At 47.8% G+C, this 12,315-nt stretch overlaps 4 protein-coding genes; 1 reads left to right on the top strand and 3 right to left on the bottom strand.

Annotated features, from left to right (window-relative positions):
• Window positions 1–6,389: 6,389 nt before the first annotated feature.
• Window positions 6,390–6,602, bottom strand: CHC_T00001269001 (hypothetical protein). The gene has a single exon (XM_005718683.1). The coding sequence runs from the start codon at window positions 6,600–6,602 to the stop codon at window positions 6,390–6,392; it is 213 nt and encodes a 70-aa protein (XP_005718740.1).
• A 131-nt stretch (window positions 6,603–6,733) lies between these two features.
• CHC_T00001268001 (hypothetical protein) lies at window positions 6,734–8,018 on the top strand. XM_005718682.1 is given in 2 exon segments: window positions 6,734–6,961; window positions 6,962–8,018. 1 exon segment carries the CDS (start codon window positions 6,734–6,736, stop codon window positions 6,959–6,961), a length of 228 nt encoding a protein of 75 aa, XP_005718739.1. The 3' UTR covers window positions 6,962–8,018.
• Window positions 8,019–9,448, bottom strand: CHC_T00001267001 (hypothetical protein). The gene is made up of 3 exons (XM_005718681.1): window positions 9,395–9,448; window positions 8,095–8,963; window positions 8,019–8,043 (listed from the first exon to the last, which is right to left on the bottom strand). The coding sequence occupies exons 1-3, from the start codon at window positions 9,446–9,448 to the stop codon at window positions 8,019–8,021; spliced, it is 948 nt and encodes a 315-aa protein (XP_005718738.1).
• A 2,242-nt stretch (window positions 9,449–11,690) lies between these two features.
• On the bottom strand, window positions 11,691–11,822 carry CHC_T00001266001 (hypothetical protein). Its single transcript, XM_005718680.1, has one exon. The coding sequence runs from the start codon at window positions 11,820–11,822 to the stop codon at window positions 11,691–11,693; it is 132 nt and encodes a 43-aa protein (XP_005718737.1).
• Window positions 11,823–12,315: the final 493 nt, after the last annotated feature.

Raw genomic sequence — 12,315 nt, 5'->3', positions numbered from 1 at the left:
ACGGAAACTGTTAGAGAAACGGATGCGTTGTGCGTCAAGACTCTGGGAGAAGTAGTTTCACTTACTGTGTGGATGATATCTCAACCGAACACGCAACTCGCAGAACGGAAACTGTCAGAAAACGGGATGCATGGTGGATCAAGACTGCGGACGACGGGCGTGCAGAGAGTTGGATCTGGTCCTGGAACTATATTGCTGCATATATATATGCAGTGTTCAGAAAAAACCGGTAGCTAGATATTTCAAACTGTTCATGGGCACGTGTCGTACTGAAATCTCAATTTGAAACTACCGAATTCGGTATGGCATGGCTGTCCTTAACGACAGCCATTCATTGAGCTTTTGCATGCGGCATCACATCAAAATGCGAGTAGGAGCATATCCTTTTTACCGTTTCTATTCATTGAACCAAGCTTTAATATTAACGGCACAACCGTATGCATCGCCAAATGTAACAAAAGACCTTCTTTCGGCTGTAGAGCAGTAAGCTTGCTGAAATCTTGTTAATGCCGAGGTCCATGCCAAACTTCACTGCAGCCCCACTTCTAGTTGCGGACCTGGTCGAAACTGTCACAGATGGGGCGTCAAAGCAAGAGTCGTTGGGTTCTTAAAAAACGCGGACCTTATGCAAAGCGTTCCGAAGATGTTGCATCACAAGGGACTACTTCGGGTGGGCACGCACCATCTTCTTCTGAACCTCAGCTTGAAAGAAATCGAAAAAGAGCAAGGCCATGTAGGCAACTGTGTACAAAGCCAGCTAAACGTCCAGGAGATGGGTTCATGTTACTAGACGGTCAGTCAGAATCCTACGCTTCCCTTCTGAAAGACGGGCTTTTAAGCGACCTCCAAGAATACCAAGGCGTCATGCATGACGGTGTGGAGGCACTTCCATCAAGTCCTCACCCCGAACGAAATAACACGATCTGTTGTGAAGAAAGCAAAGGAATTTCTGGATTAGACATTGGATTGAGCGTTGAGCAGGACAATGCCTACGAAGCTGAGGAGTCTGAGGAGCTGATAGACAGCATGTTCGAAAGCGCTTCTGGTGGAATTCGATTGACCTGGACAAATATTGCATCACTGATAACAGCAACTGGGAGCACGCGTCTCAGCGAGACTGCGTATCAGACACTTGCCAACTTTAGGAACTGGAGACCGAATGAAAGGCAGCTCACTCTCAAACTGCCAAGTACATCTACTCTGAAGAGACGTGTTCGTCCATTTGCGAAATCCAACTTCTTCGTTCCTTGTCATGTAGAAATGTTTACTGTGGATTTGTCGAAGTCTGGGTCGAAGGCTGGCGTTGGAAAGTATACCTCACAGGACAGCGCTCCGACCATGATTGTAAGACCGAGCAACTGGGCAAAACTTGACTTTTCGACAGCAAAATTGCGGGAGATGGTGCAAGGAAGACGGCATGATATGGATCCGTCAATCGAGATACCGAGGTTCTCGGATATTGAGGACACTCCAATAATCAAGGATAGGGCTGGGAGTCTATCTGTTTATCGGATTCCAACCGAAGATGGTGTGACAGTGAAACTGCGAAAAGGGCTCCTTCTTAACATTACGGTCGAAACAAGTGACGCGGTGAAGGGCAGATTGATGCAAGCCCAGTTTGCAGTAACGTCCTCAACGAACATGAGATTTCATGCAGTTGTATCTTCCTTCTTTGTTTACGATGAGCCAAACTGGACAGAACCGCAGGCGGAGTCCAATTCAAAGCGTACCAAAACGATGAAGACGAAGAGACCAGAATCTCGGGCATTCCTTCCCAGTGACATGGTCGTCGAACTTGCACTCCTAGGACAGCCAGACGCCGAAGATTCGGAAGAACCAACGCAAACACCCTTCCTTGTGTATAGGATGTGGAGAAGACAGAACTGTGATGACGACTACGCCACCAGCTTGGTTGTATCTTCTGAAAGAAATCTTTCGAATCTCACCGGAACGAATAGGGGCGTTTACAACCAGATGTTTGACAAAACCGTAGTGAAACGAGTATCTGCCGATGATAATCCAATGAACAAGGGTCATCGCGTCGATGCGGAAAGCAGTGGACGTTTGGAAGATGGAAGAAAGTACGTTGTGTATAGAATGTTTCTGTACTCTGATGGATTTACGCCGTACATTGGAAAGAAAGGAAGCATGGGTGGTGTATACATGCTGCCAATAAGTATGGCTCCGGAGAACCGCAATGGAGCAGGAGCCATCAGACCTATCGGGCTAACTCCTCCAGGGGTATCTACAAACGAGGTACTGGCGGCAGTTATTGATGATATCATTGAGGGGACAGAAAAGGGATTTGAGTTGACCACTGCAAAAGGAGAGAAGGTTGTTCTTTTTCTCGATGTCGTCGGGTACGTTGGAGACTATCCTGCAGTGTCCCACACTTTGGACCTACTAGGGCACTGCTCCAATGTTCCATGTCACTTATGCAGCTATGGTAGGTACGACAAGTCTGGATTTCAAGGAAGCAAGTATTGTTACACAACCCGCATCCATTCCGACCATCCATCTTTCGCGAGAGATGAGAACCGGGCTACTGCATTGAGGAGATCCAAGTTATCCAGGGAAGAGTTGAAAGCCCTCGGAATGGATGACGCAGATACGTTTGAGACAAGTTTGCAGGCACTTCATCAACTCTCTGAGAAACTGCGACAAGTTCGCGCTCGTGTGCCTCGTGTACTCGGCAGTAGCAAACCGGTTGTTCCTTCTGTTTTCGATTCGTATCGCTCATGCGTTGTGGCTCCCGATCATCTTTTCCTCGGGATTGGTCGCGACATCATGAATCTCTGTATAACAGCTACCAAAAGATGTACGCAAAGATGCCGAGGCAATTGCCAAGATGGCTTTGAAGGATGGCTATCTCATATATCAGGAGAGCCTAATCAACCATGACAAGCATGTGCTACATTCAATGACGATATCGTCTATGTACTGCCTGCTCTTGGTAGCATCACGGGCGATGAAGAGTGCTTGGTACGTGAACAAAATCACAGGCGAGAGAGAGAGCGGAAACTGTGCTACTATCGATGAAGCTCTCGACCTCCTCGACCTGTTTTCCTCTCTCGTGAGCAGAACGCAGTACTTTCCGGACTCAAGGATAGATGGTAAGAGGTCATTAGACACACACAATGAAGAAGGAGGAACCAAGAGACTTCTGGAGATTCGTAATATGGCACTTCGTTACCTATCTCGAGTAGATAAGCTGTGTCGCACAAACAGCTTTGCCTCCACTCATTTGGACAAACCAAACCTTCACAGATTGTTGGAGTTCTTCACACATACATTGCCACTGTTCGGTAGTGTAAGACATGTACAAGAGTTGTTGTTTGAAAGCGCTCATCAGCCATTGAAGAGGGGGGTAGCTCAATCCAATATGAAAAACTCACAATTACAGGCTATGGAACATCGTCTTGCCAACGACTGGAAGACTCGTCTGGCAATTGAAACTGAAGGCATTGACACTAGTGAGAACGGCTGGAGCTTTGAGACAGCGAAGTCGGTTTTAAATCTCTTGGGCTACGACAGTTCTGGGCTTCAGGATGCGGGAAGATTTCTACAAAAGCTTCAGGACTGCTTCCCAACTCCTGTTCTGCAGAACCTTCGATTACATCGGAAAGGACTCTTATCGTCGTCTCTCAGTAGGAAGGACTGGCGCGTAGACAATTCAGTAATTATGAACCTCGGAAACACTGCAGACGGAGGTCAACATTCGGAAATGTTCCAATCAACTGACCTTGCATTTCTGTTGAAAGCAAGGGAGTTTTTAGAGCATTTATGGAAACAAAAGCTACGTCTTAGAAGTGGCCGGCCGGACCATGGAAATTCCGTAACCGTACAGATATATGGAACTGCCAAGTGGTGCAAAATAACAGACGGGCGAAAAAGAGACCAGACATCTGTTTTGGCCACTATATCTTATGGGAGCGTGATTCAAGCCTTGCATTCTTCTGTAGTTTCGACCGCAGATCCTGATCTCACATTCACTCTTCATGAGAACAATGATTCTGAGCATGATGAGGACAGAAGGTTCTGGATGGTGCTGGCCGTGGTTCAAGTCCGGATTCTGGACGCTCGTGAGAAAGAAAGTCAAGAAACAACACGATATTGCGCAGTGAAGGAGTGCGAAGCTGAAGAAGATGGATACGGGGTGATGATACAACAACGAAACGAAAGAAGAGCGCTGGTTGAGCTTGGAAGCTACGTTCGAAAGGCATTAGTTATGCACTACTGCGAGCAGGACAGCGCCGAAAGCGACGACCATATGTGTCTCATATGCACATCAAACTCAGCAGTACAACACAGGAGTCTCCCAGACGGTGGAATTTATCAAGTGTGGGGGCGAAAGGAAGGGTATCCGCCACGTCAGGCATAAGTATATGTGCGGAACAAGAACTCTGGTCTTTATTCAACAGTTTTTAGTACTACCACACAGCTCTGCATACTTTTATGCACTGACTATAAGCTCTGCGCCGGCCTCTATATCCGTAGTTGCGACATATAAACTGTATCGTTATTGCAAACAAAATTCAGGTCTGCTACCTTTGTGGGCTTGTTGCAAGGGGGCACGTTATGTATCCCCGCCTTTCGAAGTCCGTGTCCCTACACCTCTCTAGTTCCTGCAGCCAGTCTGATCCTTAACTTTTTCGTTTTCCTCACCATACACCCACTCTCGTTGTCAACCGGTGCACCGTCATTGCTGTATAAAATTTGCAAAATTTGGGTGCAAATTTTGAGAGTTAGGACCGGTGATCAGTGAGGAGCTGTGATCAGTGGCCACTGATCACAGGCCGGCAGGGGGTGTCGTCCGACATCGTCATTGCTGTATAAAATTTGCAAATGGGGGTGCAAATTTTGAGAGTTAGGACCGGTGATCAGTGGGGAGCTGTGATCAGAGGCCACTGGTCACAGGCCGGCAGGGGATTCAGGAGTAAGGAGTAGGATGGTTTTTGTACTTTAGGGATTCGCAGTGCCTCGGAGATTTAGAGGAGTCGGGGAGTAACTAGGATTAGAAGATTCGTGGGATCGGCTGTTGGAAACGTGATATCCCTGTTTCGGGTTCTCCAGGTACGAATAACGTCCGGGGAGGGCATGTTGTCCTTCGTCTGAAAACCGCGTCGACCATCATTGGCAATGCGAGCCATGATAGCTCGCAATGTACAATTGTTAATTGCAAATCCCCGGGAGGCAGTGTATTTAATGCGCTGCTTAATGATTTTGTCCTCGTCCGCTTTGACGACACGGGGGGCTCCGGGACGGTTGTTGGCTGGGTCAAGAAGGCGGGACAGTTTGTCGTCGTCCTTGGTCTTGAGACATTTTGTAATCGGTCTGCTGTCCCACGACTGATGATCATCAGTGTGGTTCGCCTCACAGTCGACTGTGAGGCAAACCACATCGGCAACCTTTTTTTCATCTTCAATAAATTTACCGCTGTCTGCCGTTTGTCTTTGGCCCTTGCGTCCCGTCTGCCCCTTGCTTGGCGCGCACTGCCTGACGACGCATTCCAATCGACATCGCAGGGGGCGTGAATTGTCCATAACTGGAGGCCAATCCCGGGAGCAGGACGAGAAGGTGTTGATCGTCGATCAATTACTACTGTTTGGCCTTTAACGGTGCTGTGTGCCCGCCATTTTTTTGGCGGGACGGGGAGAAGCGAGGAGGTAACATTTTGGGAAACTGGAGGCCTGTTTCGTGAACATGACGAGAAAGTGTTTGATCGTGGATCTAATACTACTGTTTGGCCTTTAAAGGTGTTGTGAGCCGGCTATTTTCTTTTTTGGCGGGATGGGGAGAGGCACGGAGGTAACATTGCGGGAAACTGTAGAAGAGGTGAACGCTTAGGCCCCGGAGCGTTTCCCTGAAGTCCAGGGATGAAAGACTGCACCCATTGTCCGCACTGGCAGCAACGAGAACTGAATCATCAAATTAGCCTTTTTACCAAATAATGCTTTTAGGGAAGGGTATACCGCGCAGGCCTGCATGCGCAGACAAGTTTCTTTGGAATGACATGTAATGGCTGTCGCGCGACAAGATTTACAAAAGCTGTATGGCTGGCCAGCCATACTGGAACTAGATTAATTTTTGTTAATTTTTTAGAGGTTGATTCTAGTATGGGTAGCCACCCATACAGCTTTTGTAGATCTTGTCGCGCGACAAACACATCACACGTGTGGACCCAAATGCAATGTATTACACGTGTGGATCGATATGCAATGTTTTACACGTGGCGACCAAAATGCAATGTATTACACGTGGTGACCAAAACGCAATGTTTTACACGTGCGAGAAGCTAGTGGATGATGATTGGCCGATTATGATACGGAATCGTATACAGTGCCTCCTACGATATAGTGCTATAGCGTGACATACCTCTAGCTATGGCACTATTGGGGGGATGGCACTATAGAAAGGAGGCTCAAATACATATATTTGGGGACAAAGCACACTTGTAACACAAACCCAACAAAGCCTGCATAACACAACATGCTTTGGTCAGGGTCTCCTTTAAGACAGCATAGATAGCTGTACTGCGTACTGAACCATGCCGGATGATACACGTGTGAGCTTGTGATAACCTGTGCCAGAGGGCGAGCCATAGCACTATATAGAGGGAAGCACTACTATAGTAGGCACAATTGAGCGACCCCCTCCTGCAACCGGTCCGTTCTGCCCAGAGAAAACCCCCCCTACTTCGCCTGCATACACTGTAAGTCTGCAACGTGTGCGGATGTTCACACACACCCGAACACGTGCAAGGCCCAGCAAGAGTACCTTCCTAGTAAACCTTTTAGAAACGCAAAAATCGCAGCGAGCAACGACAAAGTGCTCAAGGCAACCCTGCTTTCTACAAGAGCGTTTTCCGGCTACCGCAGAGACATTTGAAACAGCTTCAACCGTGTTGTACTTCACTGTTCGAGTAGAATCTTCGTTCCATCCTTCAGCATGGAGCCAATGACTGACCGCGGCTTTCCAAAAATGCCAGAACCAGGCGGCCGAGCCCATACTTTGGAGTCCTCAGCCTCGATGTGCTGGACTCTTTTATTCCTGGCTTACTCTTCTTCGACATTTGTCAACGAATTTGGACATGGATGGCAAGCAGCTTGGACGGTGCTATTAGTTTTGGTTCCAGTTTGCCTCGCCGGTGCAGCCAACATCATGGACGGTCGCCGCCGCGCAGTCCCTATATTGGCAATTTACATAGCGTATATCCTCATCCCGTCACTGCTTCAGCTCACAAAGCCAGACGACCACTCATCGCTTCGCTCCGAAATGGCCGACCTGATTACCGTTCTTTGCATCTGGCTTCCACTGGAATTTAAGCTGTTGTCATCGGACATATCACCGACTGGAAAGGTTACAGCCTGGGGCTTGTTCACCGCAGCTTTGACAGTCGTGAACTGCTTCACAATTCTACGCCCTTTTCAAAGCTGGCCCACGCTCGTGACTTGGGCTACACTTTCAAGGTAACCCCAGTCGATGTGCTGATAGCGCTAGCTGTGGGTGCTGCCTCTGATCTCATCACCGTTCCACTTGCCGCCCTAACCCGGTTTGCTGACGTCAAGACGCCACCTCGTTTAGACGCGGCCAAAGAAGCCGCCACTTTACTAGGCATATTCATGAACGGCGTTACCGAGGAGCTTATATTTAGGGGTATGATTCAGAATATGTTGGAGCAACGCCTAGGCCACGGGTCCATATCTGCACTACTCATCGCGTCTGGTGCCTTCGGCATTGCACACTTAGGGAAATCAAAACTTGGATATGACCCGCCAAACGTTCGATACATGGCCTCCGCCTGTGTCACCGGTGTTGCGTGTGGGTTCGTATGGCGACAAACAGGAAAAGTCACAGCTTCCGCGCTGACGCAGGCCACGTCGAATTACATTATGTGGCGCGTCGCGTTAAGCAAAAAAGTTGGCCAGTAGACAGCGTTTTTTCGCAGCTAGAGTCCCTGTATAGCACTTGACAATGATTTCCACTCTTAAACTCACTGAGCACACTCTAATGCTAGTCTAGTTCGTCCCACAGGTCATCGTGCTTGTCAATATCGACCCATTCTCGGGTAGGGTTTTTCGTGTAGAGCGTGGCATTGAATTGTCCAGGTCGCCCATATGTCTCTCCATTAGCACCTTCGAAGCGAAACGGGTTACTTGACATGAGCACGCAGTTTGACTCCTCGCCGGGAAAAGCCGGAACAGAGATTCCCTTTTCCAAAAGTAGCTTTGAGGAAGATGTCGACCAGCTATAAAGTGGTAGCCCCCGGCAAACACATTTGATCCAAGCTTTGGTGCTTCTAAAGACACTAGCACTTCGGGTTTGATAAACGAATCTGCTGTCACATCAATTTTTCTTGGACCCGTCGAAAGATCCCAGCCAGATGGTACATCAAGGCTCACAATCGCAAGCCGAGTTGAGATTAGCATCTCGTAAACAGTCCAGTACTGTTGTCGAATGTCCCCCCCATCAAAGCCAGTTCCAAGCAAGGCATCTACAACGATGTCATAATAAAACTCTAGCGTACTGGGAATGAAGTCGTGCAAGTCGATTCCGGCTTCATCGCAGACAGATCGGAAATTAGCATGCTTAGATTGCTCTGCAGCATAGACCGCTGGTGCATAACCTCTCTTCTGCAGCTCTACAGCGACTTGCAATCCAATTAAGCCGTTTAAACCTGAGCCGCAAGCAATAAACACATCTGATATTTCTTCTGAACCATAGCATTGTTGTAATGCATCACAAAATCCACTTGCACAGGTTCTAGCCATAACCACAACGTCCCCACCTGAGTATGTAATAGCATCATTAATGGCTTGATTTGCCAATTCCGGGGAAATATGAGTCTGCCGGGGTTTGGAGTTATCTCGTTGCTTACTGCTTTTGTCCACTTCCATTTGCATCGATATTCTGCCTTGCGACCTTCTGTGTCCTGCGACTCTGAAGTGCTTGGCACGGGCTCTCTTGGAGTTGCACAGAAATGCGTGAATTCATGGGTCTCGCCAATGGGCTCGAGACTTCAAACGCTGTCTTCTGAGAAGCCATGATTACACACGGAGGGATTTCTTCTAATGCGACCAGCCTGGCCTATTCCCGAAACGATTGATTGGAGGTGAGAATGATGCAAAGCAAGCAAAATGTATTCTGGAGTGCAGCCTTTCTAGGGTGACGCTTGAATGCTTCAAGACTCCAGTCTCACGAAGCCTCTATGACTGTTTTCTGACTGCTGTGCACGTCCTAAAGCAGGAAATCGAAAATTGTGGCGGCAAGACGTACTTGAAGCTGGAGCCGAAAAGCTGTACTTGGTGTCCTCAACTGCTTGTGCTGCAATCTGCACTGATGTGTGCCCTGGGACTTTGCTTGGTCAATTTGAGGTCGTGGGATTACTCAAAACACCGGTCAATCTCAAAAGAATGAAAAAATTCAATTTCAATGCCACACCAACCATCTTCCGTAATTTTTCAACGAGACGAAGCCCAGTTTTGTGAGATTGCTGTGTGTCTCAAGCAGTGTTACGAGGCATTCGGTTGCCAGGTGGCGGCTGGACACGCGTACCACGGGGCGGAGCGCATCCGTATACCGCCGAAGGACGGGCAAGCGAAAGGCGGGAAGGAGGGAGCGAGACAGCACGCGCGGGGAATTGGGGGTGCCAGCCACCGGGGAGACGAAGGGAAACCATAGGCCGCACGGGGCTCGGGCTGGGGCAGAAAGACCACGCAGGTCGCCGGCCGAGGGCGCGAAGGGAAAATGGCACGAGGGGGTGGCTACCGGTGGGGCAAGGGGAAGCTGGATCGAAGGGGAAATTACGGGAGGGAGGGTTGGGGATAGCCGACTAATCCCGGGGAACGTGTACTTAAGAAGCCATCCCCGAAGATAGGAAGGGGGAGGCAGCAGACTTGTGAGGAGTAAAAGAATACGGGTGGATTCCCGTCATTACAGGTCGCTCGGTGCCCCGCGGCAGAATTGCCGCAACAGCACCCCTCAATATACTTTCCTCGCGTCTTTCGCGCTCACAATGTCAAGAATGACAAGCACCTCTAGCTATGGCACTATTGGGGGGATGGCACTATATAAAGGAGGCTCAAATACATATATTTCGGGACAAAGCACACTGCTAACACAAACACAACAAAGCCTGTATAACACAACTAAATAATTAGCACTATATAGAGGGAAGCACTACTAAAGTAGGCACTATTGAGCAACCCCCCCTGTAGCATATAATGGCTGTCGCGCGACAAGATTTACAAAAGCTGTATGGCTGGCCAGCCATACTGCAACTAGATTAATTTTTGTTAATTTTTTAGAGGTTGATTCTAGTATGGGTGGCCACCCATACAGCTTTTGTAGATCTTGTCGCGCGACAAACACATCACACGTGTGGACCCAAATGCAATGTATTACACGTGTGGATCGATATGCAATGTTTTACACGTGGCGACCAAAATGCAATGTATTACACGTGGTGACCAAAACGCAATGTTTTACACGTGCGAGAAGCTGGTGGATGATGATTGGCCAATTATGATACGGAATCGTATACAGTGCCTCCTACGATACAGTGCTATAGCGTGACATACCTCTAGCTATGGCACTATTGGGAGGTTGGCACTATAGAAAGGAGGCTCAAATACATATATTTGGGGACAATGCACACTGCTAACACAAACACAACAAAGCCTGTATAACACAACTAAATAACTTCATCCTTTGAATACTGAACCATGCCGGATGGTACACGTGAGCGTATGATAACCTGTGCCAGAGAGTGAGCCATAGCACTATATAGACGGAAACACTACTAAAGTAGGCACTATTGAGCGACCCTGTAATATGTAATGGCTGTCGCGCGACAAGATTTACAAAAGCTGTATGGCTGGCCAGCCATACTGGAACTAGATTAATTTTTGTTAATTTTTTAGAGGTTGATTCTAGTATGGGTAGCCACCCATACAGCTTTTGTAGATCTTGTCGCGCGACAAACACATCACACGTGTGGACGTAAATGCAATGTATTACACGTGTGGATCGATATGCAATGTTTTACACGTGGGGTCAACCTTGAAATCAAAACTTTCACACTGACAGTGTGCATTTTGTGATGGCAGTCTGCATTTTGTGATGGCTTTGTGTGAGTTGTGTGGGGGCATCACGAAGATCACATATAAAAGGCTCTCCATCTCAAATGGCAAACAAACTGAACAACGTCACACAAAAAAATATCTCCGTTTCCAGCTCTCTACGGCTAATTTCCAGAGACACTTCCCCTTCCCTTCGTGTTCGCAATTGCGTAGGTTGAACCGGAATGTACTGCACGAGAAGGTCAGTGGGACCCAAACCTACTGCGTACTCTGTATTGGGGTCAAAAGACGGACAAAAGACGGGCCCAAGGCACTTAGAAAGGGCTCGCGCCAAGTGCAGTGGTGTTCTACATGTAGGCAAGCTATCTGCTGCAGCTGCCGGACGGTCTGGCATTCTCGCCCTACACTGAAGCACCATGGGCCCTCTCCTGTCCATGAGAGGGAGTTTGAATCTGGGCGACGCACTTTTCAACGAATAAGGCAGGCTTCACAAGCCCGAGAGTGAAGGCCGTAAAATGTCTGTAGAACAAGGCTATCAGCTATGCTTTTTAAATGGGTTTGTGATGGTTTGTTGATGTTGGAGATGATTGTGAGACAATGGTGTGAGAGTCACAAAACAATTTGTGTGTGAATCACAAAACAGTCAACAAAAGAGCACTTCAAGATGTTGACGTCACAAAAATAAAGTGATTCTAGTGGTGACAGTGATTCACAGAGGAAGGGCACTGATGAGGACGACATCCAAGAGTAGGTACTGGGTAATTCATACTTTCAATAGCGAGAACAGTATCATCATCACTCTGTAGTGACACTTCTATCTTCATTGCACAATGAAATCTAAAGCAACTATGATTAAAAGAACAGTAATTCAATGACACATGACTGACTTTCAAAGCAATCCGGACTGGATGATGTCGGTACCTTTGGAGCCCATACCCAGCTGTTCACTTGCACGTCTAAGTCCCATGGTATTTAGATGCTGCACAGAGCCGTGCATCTTTAAATGTGACCGTTACAAAAATATCGATTTCACAAAAAACACATATGTCTATATACTGACTACGTTCCAATTGGAACCATTAATGGTTACCCCCAACTCTTTAGTCTTCGGTATATATTTCAAACAAATTTCTCAAGTATCACTTTCCAAGGGAAATTAACAGAGGACGATACCATCCACCAGTTGATAATGGTATCAGATCTTTTCAATGGCCTCCAATTCGGGAGTGATATA

The sequence above is a fragment of the Chondrus crispus genome, genomic scaffold (genome assembly GCF_000350225.1).
Source record: "Chondrus crispus Stackhouse genomic scaffold, scaffold_425, whole genome shotgun sequence".
In the NCBI taxonomy this organism is placed as follows: domain Eukaryota; phylum Rhodophyta; class Florideophyceae; order Gigartinales; family Gigartinaceae; genus Chondrus; species Chondrus crispus.
This window is presented reverse-complemented; position numbering and strand designations above follow the sequence as displayed.

Bases quoted from the DNA above. Each gene is read 5' to 3' on its own strand.
- CHC_T00001266001 (XM_005718680.1), bottom strand. From the start codon at position 11,822: ATGTCGTCCTCATCAGTGCCCTTCCTCTGTGAATCACTGTCACCACTA.
- CHC_T00001269001 (XM_005718683.1), bottom strand. From the start codon at position 6,602: ATGGCTCGCCCTCTGGCACAGGTTATCACAAGCTCACACGTGTATCAT.
- CHC_T00001267001 (XM_005718681.1), bottom strand. From the start codon at position 9,448: ATGGTTGGTGTGGCATTGAAATTGAATTTTTTCATTCTTTTGAGATTG. The intron at 8,964-9,394 runs GTTTTGAGTAAT...TGCAACTCCAAG, and splicing joins TTCTTTTGAGATTGACCGGT to AGAGCCCGTGCCAAGCACTT. The intron at 8,044-8,094 runs GCCACGCTCTAC...GATATTGACAAG, and splicing joins GGCGACCTGGACAATTCAAT to CACGATGACCTGTGGGACGA.
- CHC_T00001268001 (XM_005718682.1), top strand. From the start codon at position 6,734: ATGTTCACACACACCCGAACACGTGCAAGGCCCAGCAAGAGTACCTTC.